This window comes from Thunnus thynnus, chromosome 10, assembly GCF_963924715.1.
Source record: "Thunnus thynnus chromosome 10, fThuThy2.1, whole genome shotgun sequence".
Taxonomy (NCBI): Eukaryota; Metazoa; Chordata; class Actinopteri; order Scombriformes; family Scombridae; genus Thunnus; species Thunnus thynnus.
This window is the reverse complement of record NC_089526.1, coordinates 26,434,403-26,458,338: the sequence shown is the minus strand read 5'-3', so window position 1 is coordinate 26,458,338 and position 23,936 is coordinate 26,434,403. Positions and strand designations below refer to the sequence as shown.

The 23,936-nt window shown below is 40.3% G+C and overlaps 1 protein-coding gene across 1 annotated transcript in view; it reads left to right on the top strand.

The window, feature by feature from the left end:
• The first annotated feature begins 292 nt into the window (after positions 1-292).
• Positions 293-23,936, top strand: part of LOC137190678 (plectin-like) — a 65,660-nt gene continuing 42,016 nt past the window's right edge. Inside the window, exon 1 of the mRNA XM_067600201.1 lies at positions 293-3,917. Within this exon, the coding sequence (XP_067456302.1) occupies positions 611-3,917 (3,307 nt within the window). The 5' untranslated portion in view covers positions 293-610. The remainder of the gene's footprint in view (positions 3,918-23,936) is intronic.

The window sequence follows — 23,936 nt, the reverse complement described above, 5'->3', positions numbered from 1 at the left end:
AGAGCTACAGAGCATGTGCTCAAACACACTTCATAGGTGTGTCACTCCATTCATTTAAGATTGCTCTTTCTTTATTTCAAACATTTCATTGCAGACAGGGTTTCCTTTGCTTCCTACTTCCTGCTGTACTATTTACTTTAGTGAGAATTTTTTTCCATGCCAGTTTTTTCCTAAGAAATAGAGAGAGAAGGTAGGAGGAGCCGGACTGAGAAGTGTGCCTCACTCTCTCTCTCTCACACTCTCTGACACACACGCTCCCGCTCTTCCATTCTGTCATTGCCATCTCGGCAGAACGGAGACTGTTCATTCCCAGCCACGCTGAATTTAGGGGGGACAGTACTTTTGACTTTGTTTAAGTCAGTTTCACAGAGGAATATTCTTTTTCTTCACAATAACCAAAGGATCAGCAAGAACACGAGGAAAAGAAAGTAAGAAGAGAGATTACAAGAATTTGTTCTTTCATTTTTTTTAATTGAATTGAGAAGCACGTGACAGCTGGTTTTGCCACTGGATTCTTTCACACAACAAGAAGTGAGGTTGTCTAATTTATCTTCCTTTGATGTTGTGCATTTTAGTTTTACTTTGAGAGATTATACTGACATAAAGCACAATGGTTGCTGGAATGCTGATGCCCCTGCGGGACCTGAGGGCCATCTATGAGATCCTGTTTCGAGATGGTGTCATGGTGGCCAAGAAGGACAAGAGACCTCAGACCATGCATCCTGAGATACAAGGTGTGAGCAACCTACAAGTAATCCGTGCCATGGGGTCTCTGAAGTCTCGGGGCTTTGTGAAGGAGACATTTGCTTGGAGACATTTTTATTGGTACCTCACTAATGAGGGCATTGTTTACCTGCGTGACTACCTCCGCCTGCCCCCTGAGATTGTTCCTGCCTCCCTGCAGAGGGTTAGGAAGCCAGCTGCCACTCTTGCCATTGCCCATCGAGCTGCACGGGTCCAATCTGTTGAAGGTCCAACATCTTATGTTCCCAAACCAGGACGCCGGGGTGAAGCAGAGAGCCAAGAGGCACTGGCTGAGCGTCAAGGCTACCGCCATAAGATGATGGGTCCTGGAGAAAGAGAGAGCTACTCTGATAGGACCCCCAGGTTCAGGGGTCGCCCACTAGCTGCAGAACCAGTCAGGCCAAAAGCATCATGGGAAATGGAGGACCAGCCTCAGCCTCTGTTTAGGAAGGGGAACAGCTTCAGAAGTGAAGCAACGATGATGGAGGAGAGCAGGGTGAAAAGAGTCTCTCGTCAGCAGCCTGATGTGAGCAGTGAGAGGGCAGTAACAACATCACAGGAGAGAAGAGTATCTGAAGTCCAAAAGGAGAAAGCACCAAGTTCTGTCCCTGTTCCAAAAGCAGCTTTGAAACAGGATGTATCACAGACCACTCTGACATCAGTGTCCTCCATAACAGCTGTGGCTGCTGTGGCTGCTGTTGCTGCGGCTACAGGTGCTACAACATCAAAGATGCCAGCTGAACCCTCTACTCGCAAGACAAATAAAGAGAAGCCTGAGATTGTTGATGAAAAAGCCTCCATGAAGCCAGTTGAAATGGTTACAAGCAAGTCAGTTATCTCAATGCTTCCTGATACAGAGGTCAAAGAAGAGAAAATGAAAAAGGTGATTGTGGATCAAATTAAATCCGCAGAGGTTAAGACTACAACTGAAACGGCAACTGGTAAAGTGAAGCCCCAAGCAGTTATTACAATGGCATCCACTCAGGAAACCACTAAACTCCTTACTGATCCTGCCACTGCTACCCCTGTCATCACAAAAGCTGTTAATAAAGATGTCACAGAAGAGAAGCTTAAGAGAGCAAAGGTTAATGAGGAATCAATTAAACCTGCAGAAATGAAGACACCAGTTGAATCGAAAATAGATCTTGAGAAGTCCAAGACAACTGCCAAAATGACCATCACTCAGGAGACCCCCAAACCCCAACCTGACAGTACTGCGAGCAAACCAGTGGGGTCCACTAATGCAGTAGAGAAAATCTCCAAAGTTAAAGTGACTCAGGAGCCCACTGATGCTAAATTGACCTCAGTGAATCTCTCAGCAAAGTCTAAAACTGGAGAAGTGTCTCAGAAAACTACTACAGTGACTGAGACCTCAATACTTGAAGTTAAAACTACCATTAGTACAACAACTCTCTCAACATCTATGGCCAGCTCTGGAGATGCAAAACCGACAATGATGCCTCATGTCAAAGATGAAAAAATAGCACCAGAAGAGGCCCGTAAACTTTCAGTACAAGTTCCCACATTAGTGCAAAAAGATGCTGCTTCTCCTGAGCTCAGTCAAAATGGTGCCTCCACAGAGGTGGTTATAGAGACCAAACAAGTGATTGAGGGAAGTTCTAAATCAAAACGAAAGAAAAAGAAATCTCAAGGCGAGAAACCCAAGAATATCAGTGCTGAGGGACCACCTGATACAAAGGTGGAGGAGGAAAAAATATCTAAAGACAAGACCCGTGAGGAGGTGGCAAAAGATACCCTCCAACCCACATCAGTGATTACCTCAGAGCTGTTAACCATGTCTGCCAGCATAAAGACTGAAGGGCCATCATCTGCAGAAAAAAATAAGGCTGATGCTAAAATAAATATTGCTAGGGAGCAAATAAGGGATGTCCCTAAACAAACAGAGACATCACTACCATTAGGTCAGACCTCTGCAGTGCCCCCAGTGGATCTTCCAGACAGTGCACAAGTTAAGAAGGTTGAAGAAAGCAGTGTCAGCAAAACCACACAGGGACCATTATACTCCAAGGCCGAGGTAAATGCTAAATTGCCCCACATGGAGCCAGTGAAATCTGTGGAAATGACTGTTACTAAAGTGGAAACAGTGATGGTGCAGAAAACAACTGAAGTGGAACTCATACAAGAGAGCTCTAAATCTGAGGAGAAAACCCCTGCACCACTGTCAGAATCTCAGAAACCTACAGTTGAGTCCAAATCCCTAATAAGCGCAGGCAAAGCTGCAGAGGAATCTTCAAAGACTAAGAAGAAAGGGAAAGGGAAAAAGCAGGCTCAAGCACCAGAGACCATAAACATAAAGCCTGTCTCTTTGCCTGAAGCAGAGACATCCACTGACATTACATCATTGCCCAAGGCCACAGTTAAAGACAGCCCTGTCATGGCCTCTGAACTGGCAGAAATGAGTGATTCTCCAAAGATGACTCCTGAAAGAATGTGCAGTGAGGAAACCAGGCAGGCAGCAGCTGTGCTCTCTGAGGCCCCAACAGACAAAGGGGAGGTGGAGCCAGCCCCGCTCTTTGCAGAAAAAATCAAGCGGGAGGTTCCGAAACCAAAAACATCCTTCACTGCGAGGGAAGCACCCGCAGCCGGAGAATTAGCGTCAGCAGCACCAGCGGTAACAGCAGAGGCAGCTGTAGCTCAGGCACAGGCCAGCCCCCTCGTCAAGCAAGAGGAGCCTCTCAGAGTTGCACAACATTCGGCCACTCAGGCAGCAGAGCGCAGCACAGAGAAAAGGCTCTCTGTTTCTGAGGCCTTAAAGCAGGAGGAAGAGAAGAAGAGGGACTTGGAGGAGGACACACCCTCTGCCACTTCCACACCCGCAGCTACCCAGCCTCACCTTGAGGACACCTGTGAGTCCTTAAGCTCTGAATTAGACGAGGCCGCCATGAGGAGGAAAATTGTAGTGGTTGAGGAGATAGTTGAGGTGAAGCAAGTTATTAGTCCTGAGACAACTGGAGAGCAGTCACCTCCTCCACCTGTGCAAACTGAAGGGGAGGGAGAGGAACTGGACTTGGATGTTCTGGAAGCAATCGCCATAGAGAGAGCACTTTTGTCAGGGGCGGCGGGGGCCAGGGTGCAAGGAGCCTCACCTGAGTCAGACTGGGACCACTCTCTTGAGGACCCAGAGGAGAAGACATGGCCTAACTTCGTAGAAGGTTTGTTTGAGAGCGTGCCAATTAACCTACTTCCTGTCCTGTCCTGTCTTCTCTCTCTCTCTCTGCATGTGATGTAATTGCTCTTGGATCTACGTTTCCACGTTTCTTTGAAGTGTGGGAGGTCTTAGGTAGGGTATTTGATGACAGCTCTATTGTGCTCTTTCACATTGTCATGTACTTATAGTATTTCATACTCAAAGAACATGGCCATACTGTAATTGTCTGTCTTAGACATCTCTTCCAAAGTATTATTTGGGGTGCTTTGATTATAGTTTATAGCTTGAAGTTACATATTACAGAGCACAGCCTTACTTTGTGATGTGGACAAGAGACAGTCTCCCTTTAAGAATAGTTTCAGTGAGTTGGCAAGAAGAATCCATTTAGATGTGACTGTAATTTAATTATCTGTGTGTTAAAATAGATGAAGTATCAGTGACACTGTCATAACACTGTCATATTTGAGACACTGTTAGTTCTCACACAGGCATTATTTCTGTCACTGATTCTTCTTTCACACTTAGTTGCAGGTGAAAGTCGTACTTTAAAAAGACTATATTCAACACTAAGTAGCAGAATTAAGGCCCAAATAAAACCTTACCTGCAATTTCCCTTACAGTTTACATGCATCAGTGGCAATTATCTTTCCATTAAACAAATCAAACTCAAAAAGAAAAAAAAATCGCACTTTTGGGTGGGGATTTCCAGTTCTGTTGGATGATGAGCTCTGTTTATGTGAAAACATCTCTGTAGCCATCTCTGAGTGTTTGCCAAATAAGATTATGCAGATCTGCAGTCATTCCAACAAGGTGGGGCTGTTTGCTGAGATTCAGCCTCGCCTGTTCCCTGCAGAGATAGTTGTCCGTGAGTTAAAGCCAGACATACTAAGTGAAGGAGGTGTGGTGCTTTTGGGAGCACTTCTCATCTTTGCTCCAGAAAGACTGTGTTCTTGGCACTGTTTTATGTTTTGTGGCTTTGCTCTTGGTTCTCCTTTCAGCCTGTCTTGTATGAGAGATAAGCATGCCCACTTGCATGCCATTATGTAATGGTATGCGTAGGATATGGGAGTTATGCGGACAATGTGAAAACAGTACTGTAAGCCAGCCTTCTTTCACTGGATTTGGAAAAAAAATTAGTTCCAGAAAATCCAGAAAAAGGTGCTATCTGATGTTGTAGTTGGCTCTGCTGAACTGAAACTCACAGTGTTTAAATCATGATGCATTTTCATGTGACTCCAGATTTTGGATGGTCTGATATGTCACAACTTTCAAAAGTGAAATAAGATATAATTATAACTGTCATGTGAATTTTAGTAACCCTAGGAGGGTGTATAGCAAGGACTTCACATGGGCGTTGTCTGTTGTGGGTGTGAGCAATAGACAAAGAGTCAGGAAGTTGGAATAGCTTGCTCACAGCTCCATGGGTGTGTTTGTTTGGTTCCACACGTGACAGAAGATCTGGATCCAATTAGCAGCCTGGTTCCTTTATTCAATCTGTGGTACTCATCAGGAAAATAAGTCCCTTTTGCAGTTAGATAAAAACTATAGTGACTCCCATATACTGTAAACAACACGTGCAACTCATTTTAAACTTCATTCTAACTTTATTTCAAGTACTACTACTGATCCAACATCTATAAGTACCTGAACTCTGTTTAGTGCTAATAATTGGAACTGTGAGCAGCTTTTACTTTTAACTTTTGAGTTCTGATTGTTGTGTGAAGTTATCAGATATGGACACAGCAGTGTCAGTCTGTCAGATGACCACAGTTTTTGGTGCCCCACTGCTGACACCTGCTGTCCATTAACAACCATTGTCATCTGTGACACAGACCAAATACCACAACTGCTATACAACAGATGTGTTTTGTTAAAACTCAAAGTAATGCAAATTTCACATCATATAGTGACCAAACCTTGTTTCAGTTTTGGTTGTCAAAGCAGTTTCCATCTAATTTGACCTCAGATAAGATGAGTAGTGGCAATGCAGTGTTCTACAGAGATACCATGTGTAGTGCTGTGATCCAGCTCAGTCAGGTATTCTTGGTATGTCAGCTAATTAAATAGCTGTCAGCAGACTTGGTGACACCCTGGGATGTAGTTGCAGTTACGCAGATAGACTTGTTTTATCATGCATTTTCTGTTTCTCAATCGCATTGCATCAGTTATGTGGAAAGCCGGAAGAAGGAAAAGTATTTGAAGGAAAGTATTTGAAAAGCTGACTTATGCCACAAAAATGTGTCTTTCAAAACAAGGGCTTTGAAACTGGTTTAGATTTCAGGGAAACAGATTGTGATTGTGTGTGGCACTTTTGATTTTCTGTTGAATGGAGAACATGCTTGAACAAAAGCTGTGCAGCGAGCACTTTTGTACGAAATGCTTGAGAAACTGTTTCAACACTGGCCACACATGGCACCAGGGGCAATTAGGCTAAATCACATCCCAGACATGCCACTGAGGACCTCTATGTTTTCATCTCTGAAATCATGCCCAGTGCATACTTGTGCGATTGGTTAAATGAACAGCTACAGCGTGCTGCAGCTCTGTGTCTTTCATTATGGTGACTCACCCGGACCATTCTCAAATCTGAGGGCCTGAATTACTTTTTGAGTAGAAAAACCAGAATGGGGTACATAATGAATGTTCAGACTCATGATATCTATCAAGAGCTTGGGGCTGGGCAATATGGCAAAAAATGTTATCATGATAACAGTTGATATTGATATATATCACGATATGAATCAAGTTAATAATTTTGAACTTCAAAGTTCCCTTAAACTTAAAATTTTGTTAGGATTTCCTTTAAGTGGATTGAGAATGTGAAAAATGACAAAGAATTGTATGGGCTGCAAACAGAAAATCAATTCCAGTTAAGAAATTATTCAAAAATAAACTTAAATCTTCTCAATGTAAACTTTTTGTTGTGCAACATCCTTCAAGCATTACAGGACGCCAAAAAGTACACAAACTTGATTTCCAAAAGTGCAAAGTCAGAACATTCTTTGCTTTTCTTTCAGCTTTCGGGTCCATTACTTTCATTAGCTTCTCGAATCAAGCCTTTTGCAAGAAAAAAGCAACAGCATGTGTTATGTTTGAATGTCTTTTTGTTTTTATGTTGTATGGTCTAATGCTAGAAAACACCAACAGGTCAGTTTGTTGCTGGGGCTTTTTTCTGAGCAGCGCCCTGCTCGGTGTGCTGCTGGTTGTAATTGTAAATGCTTGTACTCTGTGTCTGCTATTGGGCGACAGTGTTTCAGGTAATGACACAAGTTCGTGGTATTTCCCATTTTAGTTGGCACATGTTTTGGTCAGAGTTTACATTATACGCTCCACTCTGTTGCGAGTCGGACTTTAAATATTGGTAAGGTTTGTTCAGCTAAGTCAACTAACCGTGCTTGGGGTGTGTGCTGTTAAAAATACTACCATATTATTGGTTACAAATAGCTTTGTTCCTGTGATTTGATAGGCTGTTTTGCATTGTCAGGCAATGTGTCCTATCCACAGTTCCATCCAAGTTTCTAATTTTCTTACCAATTTAAATTTTATATCATGATTTATTTATACTGGTTTAAATCGCCCAGCCCTACAATAGCCAGTGTTGTGAGTTGACAGCTTAAATAGAAACCGCTGCTGTTTCTTCCTCTGAACTGGCCACCAGCAATGTTTAGCTCAGAACAAAGTAAATGACCTTAGCTGTCATGTCTTATTTTTTATTGCTGACTCCACCTGTGAAATAAGCGTTATATAACTGATAACTGATGTTTTATTGGACTCATCATATCTGTCAGAACATATCAATCTACATTTCATAAGAACACTAAGCAAACATTTTGACAATGAATAGATGTTGACACAACAGTCTGCAGTTAGAATCAAACTTGAGAAGGACGTCTGTTGCCTGTAGTCACTACTTTTATGATATCAATCCAAAACAGCAATTTGATATTATAAAAGTTATGTGCTCAGCTGGACTGATTTTGAACTGTCTGTGAAATGCTCAATGGGCAGGATGAAGAAAACAACTTAGAGTGTACACCAGTGTAATGCGCAACCAAAACATAATCCTGTCCCATGAGCTGCTGCTGTGTGATCTTCCAACATAAAAGTTTTAGTTGCCAGTTTGGACTACCGTGTTGGCGAGCACATAGTGTTTGTTCGATATCAAGTTTAATGTCAGCCTGTTGCAACATAATAAGAAGAGGCTGTACAGTGACATAGAATAAGACATCTGCTGTAGCAATATAACAGTTAACTCACTCTAGGCCAAACCCTGGAAGCACAGAGAGATCGATAACATGTGGAATATATTGAGGGTTTGGCCAAGATGGTTATGACGTTAGTCATCTCCCAGGGTACACGTTGAGCCTTATTACTGGGGCTGACTAACACCACTTCAGTTTTGTGAGAGAGTTGAAGGAATAGTTCTTTATTTGAGAGTGTTCTATAAAGCCTCCATGTGTTCTGTAGGGTGCATTTAACCTTATTTTGAAGTTCACTCAAATGTTTGACCTTTACATTTTGACCCTTACTTTATGTTGTGTTTTCTCAAGAGACACCTCACCACCTGCTCAGTCGAGACTGATTGTTAAGTGTGGGGGAGCGGGGTTTACAAAATGGAGCCTCTGCATTATATGGGTATAGATTGAGACATGAGGTGTTTCCCTCTGGGCACAAGCTCAGAATACCTTTCGGCTTTGTGTGTGCTAACATGAATGATATGTGCGTGGGGCTCAGGCGCCTGTTAAGTTCAGGAGTTCGTGAGGATGTTCATGGAGGAATTCTCTACGATCTCCTGTAAATCCCCTACATGGTCTCTCGATATAGCTGCCTTCATTTCACATAGGATGTCCATCTATAGTGTCCACGTTTCGTGAGAGAAGACATTCCCAACTCTACTCTCCAGACGCTGTTGCGGAATTGCTTTCGGCATTACAGAGAAATGGAACTGGTTGTCAACGCTGCAATTCACAATGCCATATGCATATATTAAAACCAACTATATTTAGAGAATGTTGTGCATTGCTGTGATCCCAAAAGCAATAGGGGATGAACATTGAGAGCTCCAGGCATGCTAAACTCTCTTTCAATCTGACCCTCACTAAACTCTGCGTGAGGCAACTTGATTTAATAAATATTCCATCAGTGCTGGCTCTCAGTTTTCGTATGCACTGGCTTTGTTGCTATTTTGGTCCACTTAATGTTACTGATAGTGCATTTTCCCATAATGCCATTGTGCATATCCAGTTTACCCCATCTCATTTACAGTTTGAATGTCAGACACCGAGTTTCACTCTTATAAGTGATGTATCATGAGGGGAACAGTAGAATAAGCTAAAATTCCTATTTTTTAAAAAAAAATTGGAAGTGAGAAAATCAGCACCAAATGTTTTCAGTGACTATATTACATTACATCACATATTGTATCACATGCTGTATCAATGAGTACTATGTACTGTATGATATTAATGCTTCTTGTGGTAAAATAATTATATACTTATGTCTGCTGACGATATTATGTTGAAATGATGACTTTAGCATAGGACTATGTGACTCATGTTGTACCCCAGAGAACTCTCACTTGAGATCTGTTTTCTGGCTGAGAGCTGTGACTTAATATCACAGAATAGACCTGCCACCACCACCATCATCATCATCATCAAAGAAAGATAGGGAGGAAGAGAGAGAGGGTGGGCCTGCTTGTATTTGTGGAGGTCTCTCTAGGGGGCGAGTGTAGCCAAATGTCCCGCCAGAGTGCTTCCATCAGTTTCTAACTGTGACAGTGTGTGATCATCTGGCTCTGGTGGATATTTATAACCCTTAGTCAGCTCCAGCCCTCTCCCCCAGAACACCCACCCCTCTCAGTCCTCCGAGCCCCTCGCCCCTGCCCCCTTCACTAGGCTTGGCGTGTTGTCCCTCCTCCCCTGTCTACGGGAGAGCAGGCTGACGGATCCAAGCAGCAGGCACAGCCTGTCAAAATTCAACACAAGGGAGAAACAAGGCAGTTCAGAGCAAACAAACAGGAGCCTCTCCTGTCCTCTTCATTCCCCCTCCATCCAGTTCTCTTTTTCTTCGCCCTCGTCCTCCTCTTCCTCTCTGTACCGACTCTTAGATGAAGATCATACCTGGTAGGTCACCAGAGTGGGGTTGCTGTGGCGTGTCCATGTCTAACTGTGTTTGTCTGTTTGTTGGCTGCCGGCTGTCGTTGTGCTTTTGGCAAACACGCCGTGTGAGTGTTGTTGTGTTCCCGATTGGTGCACATACTCACACTAACACAACAGAGGTACACGTATACACATTTAACAAACAGCAACCTTCAGCCACTGCAGCACAGATTGTATTCCATATTTAAGCCTGTCCACAATGTGACTGATGTGAATTATGAGTGAGGTTGGCTGCCTTCTATATTTTCCTTTATTTGATGGTATGTAGATGGAAGTGGGTGAGGGCAGAGGGCAGTGTCACCCCCTCCTCTTGCTAGTGTGTGTCTTTCCTGTCAGTCTGACATCTAATGGACATAAACAATGAGAGACAACTTGTAAAGAGTGTATTTTATTCAAAACTTTTGGTAACATTGTCTATGACGCCCAGGTGATTAAAGCATTATAAACATACTTATGAAGTGTTGTAATCTGCACCATATGATTATAGTTATAAGCACTCATGAATATTCATAATGCTTTATAACAATGATCATAACAAATTATACGCTTACTGACATTTTTTGTAAGGATCATAGTGTATTATAACTCTCATAGTTGTAATACATTATAATCATTTTATAATGATAGTACTACAAGCAGATTATAACGCATTATAAGTATGTTTATAATGAATTATAGACATGGGTGTCAGAAAGTATTACCCAAACTTTTTAGTTTGTGTGTGTGTGTGTGTGAGAGACAGCCATATGAGCCTGTCTGGGCTATTTTAGATTGCTGTAAAACTAAGACCACCTGCTATAGTGCAGTACCATCCTAATACATGTGCTAACTTGTATTTGTTCCTGCGTTGAAGATAATGATAGGGTTTTTTATAGTTGTAGTTTTATGACATTTTCAGCACTTTGTCACCTAGTTAGTTGTGTTTTTTTTAAATGAAACAATAAAATGCATTTAATAATACAGTAATACCATGTTGAAGTGTTTTCAATCTAGATTAAACAAAGACAACAGATTGTACTCACCGAGGGCTTATTAAGGCCTGTCATTGCTTTGTGGGGTTTGACTCTATGCTCCCAGAATTACTTATCAGCCAAGAATGCAGATAGCAATCACATCCTGGTTGATAACATGTTGTTGCAGTAAGATGGGAAGAGTCACAGAGAATAATCAGATAAGATGAAAATACGATATAGTTCCTTTTTAACCTGCTAAACTGCATCAATTGAAACAGAGAAATGCATAATGGAATAGTCAAATAGAGATAACAGCTAAACTTGGATTTTGAAAATATTTATACAATTATTTGCTCTTCTAGTGTTCTGGAAAAGAGACATTCAGAGAGTAGAGTCAGGCAAGTATTATATGGGTTTGAAAACAGCTGAACAATCAGGAGAAGCAGACCAAGAAGAAGATTTCAGCAATAGCTTCAGGGTGGGGAAAATAGCTGGAATTCCTGCTCGAAGTGTCTTTTTTTCTAAAATGTCCCTACCACACCCACGCCGTCCCACTCCCTTTTCCCCCCTCCCAGTGAAGGCCCCACCTGTCACCACTGCCCACGCTCATCCCCTCATCCCCTCTACCTTATCTCTCTGTCCCAACAAATGGCTGTGAGCCCCCCAGGACCCACTCTCCCCGCCCTGGTGGTTTTGGGGCACTTAGTTACCCTGATTGTATTCTGGCGTTTGAGAAAACACAAGAGGAAAGGTAAGAGAGCTGCAGGTCGCAGGATATTGGAGCGAAGTGGCTTTTAAAGGTTAAAGAAGCAGAGAATGACTTTTAAGTGTCAAAGCAAAGTAGCTGGATACTAGAAGAGTATTTTCCTTATGTCTTTTTCTCACAAATGCAACAAAAGTTTCAATGAAATTATTGCATCACAAGATATTTTTCAATACTTAAGTCTGCTCTGTTTATGCTCATGTTTGCATTATTGCTTTAATATTCTTGATACTTTGATCTGAAAAGATCATATTACTAACTCAGCGGGCTCACACACAGCTTCACGTGCAGCATGTTTACCCTATGTATTAGTCACGTTCATGTGTAACCTTGAAACCTGTCAGCCGTTGTCCGTTGTGACGTGACCGGTCAAGGGTGCCACTGGGCTTTTCTGTGCAGTTTAACGCTGCCATGTTGCCGCCTGCTGATTGAAGTGTCTGTTCTTACTCACAGCTGCAAAGGGATTAACCCTCATTACTTTGGGAGAGCGTGGGAGGCCTTCAATTTGCATCGTGTTGCACAGGCTTTTGTGCCAGTCGGACATGTCGCAGTGCAAAGATGCGAACAAGTCTCGGCTCCACCTACCTGAGCCTTCAGTGATTTTCTTTTGTTGTTTTTGAGAGAGGCCGTTGACTGCTGTTACAACAATGGCTTTATGAGGTCCCTCCCAAACCTGTTTAGTCATGTTTAGTTACGGATCAAAGCTTTGTGTATGTGTAAGTATATTCTTGCTGAAGGGTGTACTGATGTCTCAGATGAATCGCTGTCTGTTGGTGCTTTGTTAGTACACCTGCCAGGTTGAAAGACATTGGCAGTTACCAAACCAGCTGCCCACTTTTGAACTGGAGCCTTATAAAAGTGTGTTCAACGATAACACTTCAATGACTTTATCAAGGATTTGCCCTGGAGAAACATTAGATTTGGATAGAGAAAACTCCCCGATAAAACAGACTGTGCCCTCTAATACTACAGATGAACAATTAGCTGTTTGATCCTATGGCTACACGTTGGTTATGTCTGCAAGCAGAGTTTGTCTTATTACTTATTAACGTAGTGTGTTTGAAAGGAAGACAACTGTAGAGAGGACGGTTAATATGAGGAAACTGGGATGAGATATTTAGTTTATTAACTTAGCCGCAGTCTTGTATGGAACAAAATTTCATTCTTGTCACTTTGACGATCAACAGAAAATTAATCAGAAACAGTTTTGGTAATTTACTAATTGTCTAAGTATTTTTTTTCAAACAAAAATGGCAGAAATTGAGTGGTCCCAGTTGGGCCAGATGGAGCTCAAATGTAAATATTTTCTGGTTTTGCTACTGTTCTTTAATAATTCATTGAATATTTTGGGGCTTAGGACTGTTTGTCAGATAAAACAAGGACTTAAGGCAACCTTACTTAAGGCAACCTTTAGAATAAAAAATACCTTTTCTCATATGATTTGTATGAAATGTAACATTTTTGTTATATTTATCTCTTTAATCTCTGATGACTGACTGACAAATAATGGCTCCATATGTGGCTAATTTACTGCTGTTTACCTTAACGTGACATTATAAAGTTCAATGTGCTAATGCTTTATTATTTGAGATATTCTAGAGTTAAATGCAGCTGCTTTTCCTGGTGATCGTGCTCTTCAATCCAGGCCTGTCATGGGGCTTTCTGGTCTTAACTGTCCCTGTTTTTTACTGGCATCCCTTCTGCATGCTGACAGCTCTGTCCTCTATCCACTCTCTAGCTCCTCGGCTTGAGCTATCACTTATGACAGCAATGAGAGCAGATATCAGACCACAGGGATTTCATTTGCTTCCTAGCACTGTTGCTCCAGTTCCTAGTCTTATTCAGCATGCTGTGCTGTGAGGTGGGAACACGCATGTTAACATTCTCCTCCAACCATGTTGGAATGGGGTCAGCCGAAAGGTCATGAGAAGGGGGCGTGGTTATGTTAGACTGTAAATACTCTTGTGTCACACACAAGGTGCATCACTCGGCATTCTCTCGCTGAACTTTGCCCTTTCACCTGTGTTTGTTTTCCCTTCCTTAAGCCACCAAAATCGGATTGTCGACCACAGGGGCCTCGCAGAATATACTGTAGCAGATTCTCTTAAAAACTCACACCTGTCGATTCAGGTGTTACAGCATCAAGACTCAGTCACAATAAGTGATCAACGATTTAAAACTTGGGATTTCCCAGGCTGTTAATGGCACGTTAAATTGCTTTGCATAATTGGTTGGTAAAGAATATTTTCATAGCGGGTGTTCTCAGACAAAACAGGTTGGACAATTGAACTAAGGTCACACTCACTTGACCTTACTCTCTTTTATACAAGGAGCTGGGAGTAGAGAATTTATCAATGCCAGTAAAGTATAACATCCTGTTAGAGATGAATGTGAGACCCTCAGTGCTGTGTGGGCTGCGGTGGTTGAGTTCTGCTCTGGCTTTGGCCTGATTTGTGGAAAAGTCAGCATTTTTTCCTGGAACCAACTCCTACTCTGGAGAAATACACACATACACACACACACACACACACACACACTGCCCCAATCATTTACTCCGCCATGACTGCTGCTAGTGAACCAGTGGGCATGAGTCATAATATAAACAGTGAACTTGTGCCTCAGGGGCTCATAGAGCCCCACAGGGCCTTTGGATGAGGTTGGTTAATCTTCTGGGAATAGTGAACAAACCCTGATGAGAGAGAGAGCCACATGGGGAACATACGGGTCGTTCGTTTAGGGCTGATTTTATTTATGAGCAGCACTGGGACCATGGAAACACATCCAGTGCAGTGCTGGGAGTTTATTTATACCCCTTGTGACCCACATCAGGGATTTCTCAGCACTCCACGTAGTATACAGTGACATCAGTAGTTTACTTATAGATGTTAATGTGTCTTGTGCAATATATCACTTCATGACTACAGTCTTTGTATGCAGTTATAGTAATTCATTTACTATAGAAAACATCTGCCCATACTCAAATAAACGAAATGTGAGTTGAGTTATGTGTTAAAGATTTGTTGAGTCATTTTTCATGAGTCTTGCCTCAATCTAATTTCCTTTTCTCCAGATGGCATGGGTCTGTCATTTTTGTTCAGTTAGTGTTCAAAATTCTGACCTCACTATAGTTGAAGTACAAATTTTAGTACATGTATCTAATTTTAAAGGAAATTTGGGAAATACGCTTATTTGCTTTAGTCTTGATTGCATCGGTGTTACAAATCAATTCATGCTTTATGGCTTCAGGTATACTTATTTGCTATTAGACAAAAATAGACATTCCTGTTTGTTGGTTTTATCCATCATTTCATAGGTCACACCTGGCCCATGAATAAAGGCATGTTTTCGCCATTTTACATAGATTGTATTCATATTTTACACAACTATGGTGAACTATTTGAAACTGTTGCCATGTGTTCAGCTCAAATCTCAAATTTAAATGTGTAATATCCTAACTAAAGCTCTGTCTGTCTCTATTCTGAGGTTGCAAGGACATGATGCAAATTAAATTCAGTTAACTACTATTAATACAGCCTTCCTAATGTCTTAAATATGGTACTCTTAAATCAAATTATATTACATATTGCATAAACAACTTATAAACGACAAATGTGATGAGCGTGATGAGTGTGAAGAGTGATGTTTGCTGTAAAAAGACACCAAGCAGCATCAACCAAAAATGTTGCTCCGTGAGTGATTGTGGTCAGTGCGACATGTGAGCAGATCAGAGGCCTTCCTGTATGGTCCTGGATCAAAGGTCGGTGTCCTGTAAGAAGAGAACTCAACATATTTAGGTCACTTTCCCTTTTAAATGTGACCCAGGAACAGCTCAGCTGTGCCCTGTCGTTAATTGTCACATCTTAAAGTTGATTGGCGATGGTAGGTGTGTGTGTCAGTTGTCTGCTCTTTGGACCAGACGTAAAATCATTACGTGGTGACTTGAACATACGGACAGGATTTATTGCTTGTGGTTTTATTGTATTCAAACATATCATTCCTCCCGCAAGTTGTGTAGCTGATGAGTGTGTTACTATACCACAACAATTGCCCAGAGGAGATCTGAAAATGAGTCATTATGAGACTTGCCTCGGTTGTTCCAGGGCTGCTTCAAAACTGTCAAGAAGCATAGCACCAGTCACGTACAACCACAACTCCCTGAGGCTCGCCCTTATTACTGTGTGTCCAAACTCAAATATAAACACTGACTATGGACTATGGACTGTAAGATTGACTGGTAAATATATTATATCAGATTTGACAGATAGCCTTTTTGAGGTCTATCTTAATACAGTACACTTGTGGGTCTCTCGAAAGAGATCCCAGTTTTAGATTCTATAATAGTTGATATTAAATAAGTATGCTACATTGTATAACTGGAAAGCGGCTGTTTAACACACAGTCTGGCTGGAAAAAATGTAACAGGTGAAAATGATAAAGACTAAATAAGCAACACAGCAACAGCACGATACTTATACCTTAAATGAATCAAAGGACAAACAGTGTGAGCGCAGGATCATGTGAAACCATTTAAGGTAATTATCATTCAGGTAATTATTTGATGAGCTATCTGTCATATCTTTCAGTTTGTCCATATAAGAGGCGGGTAGGGCAAAGTGTCCTGCTTTCATCTGTTAGAAAGTGGTTCCTGTTTCTACTCACCAGCTGGCACAGTGTGTCTGAGACACACAGGGCTGCTGGGGATCTTGTTGTTTCATCAAGATCATAATGGATACAGTTTGGAGCCAAGAACGAGGGAATTATCTGCATGAGTTGAGCTCATATGGCGAAAGGAGCCAATATCTGTACAGTAAAATGTGTTGTGCAGGTGAGTGGAGAGACCTGAAATATTGGCTGTATGGGGAGGAGGGAGGGGAGTTGTCTGTTGTGTTTTCAGCATGTTGAAACTACATGGTTACTACCAGAGTCAAGTTTTAGGTTTCTTTCTTTTTTCTTTTTTTTTTTATAAAAACTATAAAAAGTTATAAAAACTGTTTTGCAAAAAATCAGTTAATCTTCATTATAGTTATCTGTTGTCATTACAGTTTAACTCTATATTTTGTTAGATTTAAACTAGTTTTTTTTTTATTTTTAAATATATCTATTTAGTTCTAGTATTTTATTACAAAATGAATAGTTGAATTCTTCCATACAAATATTTTAATAGTAGTACTCTGACTTTGAGCTGTGCCACATTTTGTAAACCCTAACCCTAATAACTACCATAATAAATTACATCAGAATGGAAAATTATGAAAAAAAAGGTCAAAACCTGTTTAATTACTGACTCCTGAACATTTGATATGTAAAGGGATACACAGAAATTTACCTCTAGCTGCTGCTCTAATAAATGCCATAACAACATAAAATTTGAAGAACTATCTTACACAATGTATACTGTACATTACAACCATCCACAAGTATTTTGGCACGCCTGTGTGCTTGATGATTGGGAGAGGCTCCGTAACTATGGGAACTGTCCTTGAGGTTTGACTTAAAGTCTTAAAGTTGGACTGTGAGGTATAGAAACATGTGTTTGAAGATAATAAAAAGTTGGTCTAACATCAAATAAAAGACCTATAGTCTCAAAGTTTGGCAAAGAGGTTGCAGTTTATAGGCTTTCTGCTGAATGTATACAAAGTTATGTGGTTTAAAACAAAACCTTTATGGTATTGTCTTGTAAATGACTAACTGCAGTAGATATGAAGTGGCGTGCTCTGGGCAGGATTATCTTTATTAACAGGTTTAAAAGCAGCATGTGGACACTCTCAGGTTTTATCTAAGAAATATTATATGTAGGGAAGATATCATACAATACATGGGTCACATTCATTCATCTTTGATCGTGAGAAACCCACACAACTTGATAGTGAAGAGATTAATACGTTGATAATATCTTTCTTCAATATCTTACTTTTTAAAATGTATAAATTCTTCATGTACTGTTTATATAGTATTTAATATCTCAGAATTCATATTGTGAGACCTCTTTTCACAAGTCACAAGTTACAGAATCTACCTGGGAGCTGGTTGGATGTGATTGTACTGGCGCCATCTAGTGGTCAAAATATTTCTTTTTGGCATCTGCCAGAATAAGGAGGGAGCGTGATGGGGTGGAGGACGGTGTTTTCCTTTCCACGTCAATTCAGCCAGTTATGGGAGACTCCACCGTCTCTGCGTCTATAAATACAGCCATGAGTAAGAGTCAGTCACAGCAACCACTGTACATGGTGCCGTATGTTTATGGGGGTTGTCATAGAAACATCTCTCGTGTTCCCTTTTTTCCACATTCGCAAAGGGTGTTTGGAAACTGTCACGGGTTAGATAGCATACGGTTATTCCACATGTCATAGTGATGGATTAATAGAACACAAGAGAAAAAGGGAAGCTACAGTTTATGCTCTGGAGTAATAAAGATATAAATACCATTGTTAGAGAGACCTAATGTGTGTGGTTTGTCATTCATAAAGGTTGGAAACAACAAGCTCTTTACTCTAGTGACATAAATTGAGTAGTCTTTTGAGCCATTTTAGTCTACTTTTTTTCTTTGTTCAAACAAAAATGCCAAACATTACCTAGTTACAGCTTCTCAATGCTTTTATCTGTCTGATAAAGTAAACTGAATATTTGGGGTTTAGAGTTTGCTCTTATATTTGGTTTTCTGACAAAATAATGTCATAATCTTTTTGTTAAGGGAAAAGTCTCTTTATGAATGGCATATGATATATTTTGTGTTTCCAGTTCATTTGGAACAGGAAAAGAAGAATTGGGTAGTTTTAACTGAGTAGTGATAGCTCATGGCAGAACAGCAGTGGACAAACAACAGAGCAAGGATCACTAAAGGGAGAGAAAAAGTCAGCGTGGCAAGTTTGTGTTTGTGCTGTTGAGGTAGTATAATTTAATATGGAGTGAAGGAAACTAGGCAAGGAAAAAATGTTGGTTATAGTCACATCCAAACCCACAGTAACGGCCTTTTCAGATTTATAGCTCTGAAAATTCTCTTTTGTATATGATCAGGAAAAACAGTGATTGGGTTACCACTCATACTGCCCGAAATGTCTGCTGACTTACACTTCACTTTTGTAAATCACTATTTAAAAGAATTTTGTCACAAGTGTAAGTTCTAAGAAAACATCATAATAGTTTAGTGTTTTGAATTACTGTCTAATTATTCAAACAGTTGTATAATCTTGTTTTATTATATTCTGTAATATAAATTGCTTTTTACACAAGTTATTTAACCTCTGCAGTACATTTTCAGCTATGTGACTGCACTTTGACTGAACAAACATATTTTGGTGCTCTCACCTGCAGAGGGAGACACATGCTCTTTTAAGTGTTATCTACAGTGCCAGTGAAACTGTTGCTTCCTCAGCTTTCTCTATTCACCCTGTTGAATTTGTAGTCACCAAATTAAACATTAGCAACTGACACAATAGTTAAACCACAGATGTGGGGCTTTCCACAGAGGCTTCTTAAGCTCAGCAGTGAGCTATTTTAAAACTCAGCTGCCGTGGCTAATCTAGAAGCTTGTTGAGTCTCAGTTAAATTGGGTTTGAAGCTTCATCTCTCAATCTAATTCTGACAACACCATCTATTTGCAGAACAGGGTAAGAAATCCAGTGCATCATACCTGATTTATTAAACACAGTTAACGTCTAATTTAACACTTATATTTAATGGCATAGCCTCAGCGCTCTCATTAGCTTTGCTTGACTGAAAAACAGGCCGCCCCTGATAGTGTATTCCCAGAGAATATGTTTTGTTTTCTTGAAATTGGTTTATTGAAATCAATAATCCAGGTGTATTAAGGCTTTAAAATGTTGAATTTGGTGTGCCTCATGCCAGACAGTTTGAGTCATGTCCTGACCGTCACAGTTTAGATAATACTGATTTTGATCTTTATGAATCTTTACCATCAGAAGGACTTTCTCGACATGGTGTGTGGTTGGTTTTGCTTAACTGGCTTTGTATCCTAAGCACAGCAAAAATATGATCCAGCATGTGCTGTGATTCAGGTGGCAGCCTCTTTGCCCCGTCTCTTCTACCTCTCCTCCTAATACTCCACCTCTTTACAGACGTACAGAGGTGATAATTCAGGGTGTGTTTGGATCACTCCTAGTGTTATCAACATTCCTTTCCTTGTGGGGTGTGGTGCCTATTGCAGCAAACACTTTCACCTGATTTGACCAAGGGAAAGTGGGGGTTAAAGGAGAGAATAAGAAAAATGGGAGAGGGAGACAGAGAAGAGAGGTAACCTAATCCGGTAGAGCAAAACCTTTCTGTGACTTTTTCATCCCCTACAATGAAAGGTGTTGCACACCCTCCCCCTGTCTAAACCCTTGTTTTTGCTCAGCAGTTCAGCACTTTCAAAAACCATAATGAGACATTCTTTGCATTCTTTTGTCCTCTAATTTGTTTGGGAATCAAGTCCCCTAGTGCTTAAGTACAGGTTTTTCTAGCCCTAAATGGTAGCAAGCTCAACCGTGTGTTTGTCAGTATCCATGAGAGGTATATTACAAATGGTTGTATTGGACATAATGTCCAGTGTCTAACTGGTTTTCAGATGTTTATTTAATCAGACTGATGATTAAGGCAGCAGTTAAAGGTAATTGACTCTAGTTTTTGTTACTGTCAGATCTATCCATTATTTTCCAGTGAAAGCAGGATGAATGTGTCCTAGGGATTTGCTTCCATCTTTATTGCAGTTATAGCCTGATTTTGTATTGGTGGAAATTGTAATGAGTAATTTGCAATAGAACTGAAACAATCAGCCTGTATAGTCAATTGACAGAAAATTGCCTGGCAACAATTTTGATGATTGATTAATTGTTACATTTGTTAAATTAAGCAAAATCATCTGATTCCAGCTTCCTAAATGTGGAAAAAATGTGAACATTTTCTGCTTGTCTGTGTGATACAGCATAGTATTCTAAACTGAAAATCTTTGGGTTTTGGACTTTTGGTTGGACTAAACAAAACATTTCAATACATTGTTCTTGTAATTTTTTGGTTTCATAGACTTATCAATTAATCAAAAAGTAATCTACAGATTAATCTGTAGTAACCCAAGAAATATTTTTAGGCCTTTGTATGATTGTATGACAAAACATTTTCACCATGACACTGTATATTGATTGGTAGATTAAGATTAAGACTCTACAGTCACACTAACAACTTTGTGAAGCTGTATTTGGGCACAGCCGAATGTTTAGCAGGTGTAATGTTTACCATGTTCACCATCTTAGTTAATTAGGTTAGCATGCTAACATTTGCTAATTTGTGCTTAAGACAAAGTACAGCTGAGACTGATGGGAATGTCATTAGTTTTGCAGGTAAGTCATAAAATTGGACAAACTGAAGTTTTGACCAATTGGTGCTAGATGCAAAGTTAAGGGATGGCAAAATCCATTCACTAGTTGTCAACACATTTTACTAAACCAAAGTTGTTAGCGTTATGTTGGCGCTAGAGGAAACATCAGGGCATCAGCATAGCATCAGTCTTGACCAAAATAGTAGGTCTAACATCGCCATCAAGAAAAATGCTACACCAAACAATTTACATTGAACCTCTAAATTAAAATGGAGGAGAACAAACCAACATCTGTGTGAGTGTGTGTGAAGTGTGGATAATAAGGATTTATAAAAACACTGAAACAGTAGAAGTTCGGATCACATTAATCCAAACTTTTCTGAACAGACTGAGCAAACATTCAGCGTATTAATCAATAGCAATGCATGTAGCAGCAACACTATTGCAGACCCTTGTATCAGAGTCAGAATGTCTATTGGATAATGTAAGATCGCTGTGGGGAAAAGAAGAAGCCCAGCATTCCTGTCACATCCATCCTAAAAAATGATCAAACCTCAAACTTGTCATTTGGAGAGAAAATACTTTCTCCTCATATTTTCACCAAGTTCTCTGTGCTCGTATAAAAAGCCCAAGTGTTCCATCTGGTTTTGATGAAGCCAGATGAGGGAGCAGAGTAATAAGCATGTTGAGACCTTAATGATATGTCTCCCTTCTGGAGGAAAGATCTCATGACTAAGATGTTCCACAGTTTCTGCATCCTCGCCTGTTCCCTTGTGGGTCCCCTGCTAGTGTTTCCCATGAGGTTTAGAAATCCAGCTCAAGTAAGTGTTGGTACATGTTGCGCTGCCAGAACGTCACCAAGCTCTCAGTTACCTTCTATTGTTGCCTCTGCATATCAGATAACTTGGAAAACCATTTGTATTCTATTGTTTTGCAGGGTGATATTGCAAGGTGTGATCATGCAGACACACAATAACATTAATGCAAAATCTTTATAGACCTTTTCTTATTCATTAAACCCTGATTGACAACTATGTAAATGGAATTACTGCATGCATAGTTTCAGGCTGTATGGAAAAATGCACATTTCTTTTTTTTTTTTTAACAGTTTATTCTGATTCCTTTCCTTTTCGGATCTAATTGTCTACCCTTGCACCACTCCCTAATTCCTTAGCTTGCCTAGACATTGTACGGAACTACAAAGGTGTGTCTCCAAATTTGCTAACGTGGCTCGAAATGAGTCAACACACGGACATACACACCTGCACAGACACACTTACACTGACACATTAAGTGCCTTCATGTTCATACAGGCTGTGTTCAATACCCTGTGCCTGGAAGAAAAAGTGGTTTTAGATTTCTGATAAAATTATGTCAGTCACGGTGGGGAAATGGGATATATACCCACCTCAGGGCAAGAGAGGCAGGATTTAGCAGAGGTAGGACACGCCTTGCCCCCCACCTTAGCTGTCAGCACATAATAACTGTATAGGGGACCATTATAGAGGGACTTTGTGTAAATAAGCCCCAAAGACTCTTGATAAACTCTGAGTAAATACGGGATTTAGGACTCAGTGTGTGCAGGAGTTGAAACTTGAAAGGGAAACTTTGGTATTTTTCAACCTGGACCATATTTTCCCATCTTTTTGTGTCTAAGTGACTAATGAGGACAACAATTTTTGAAACTTGAGCGAGAGCACTTCAGCCGGCAGCCACAAAACGGGCTGTAGTGTAATCCTTTGGGGCAATAGCACTCCTCAATGTATGCCCACTAAAAGGACTTGTTTTTGCCACTGACAGGCTCAGATTGTTATTAAAAGTGTATGACAACATTGCACTCTCGCACAATACTGGACCAATTTCAAAAATTGTTGTCCTCATTAGTCACTTAGACACAATGAGATAGAAGAATAGGGTCCAGGTTGAAAAATACAGAAGTTTCCCTTTAATATAGAGAATATATCATTTTTGGAATAAGACAATAGCGAAATAATGCAATTTTCCTCTTAGAAATGAAAAGCTGAATACAAAAACAATAGAATACACCATTGCTCAATTCAGTACACTCAGTTGTTTTGCAGCTACAGCCTTACTTGGTCGGGTATGACCAGTATCTTATGGTGGCTAATGTTACAGTGGCTAATATTAGTAAATTTTAGCAAACTACATAGATGTTGCTGTGTGCAGTGATATTACTGAGTCATTTTACTGACTGTATGACTCTTCTCTACTTGCTCCTCTATCATGCTATTGTTGCGCAATATTTTAGCATTTACTAATGTCCAGTAATTGTCACTTGTTGCCATGTGCACAGCTGTTTAGAATGTAAATTGGATCACTTTAACAAAAATTTGGCTGATGAAATGGCCAAAGTTTTAAAACATTCCTACTTGTCATTTGATTTTGATGAGTGATTTAATGGTCTAAAGTGCGAAATCTACAGTATCAGTAGAAATCTGTCATATCTATCTATCATCTAAAATCTAAATCTATCATCATCAAATCATTAAACTGGATTTGATCAAAAGATTGTTATACTAGAAATTTGCTCAAAATTTTTCTAAGAAGAAATTAAACTACTACTAAAGTAATAATCTTAAACATTGTTCAAGTAATGCCTGTGTAACATTTTGCTGTTCTAAACACTCCATCTGCCTGCACCTCTCCGGGAAATCCTTGGGTTTACAGGAAGCAATGTTTCCTAATTTGTTTGAGTTAGATACCACAGAGCAGGAAATGTGTAGTTTCACATTGAAGTAATGGTGACAATGGCTGAAAAGAGTTTTGGCTACAGCAAGACAAACATCAAGAGTAAGAGAAAAAAGGCTTTGCAGAA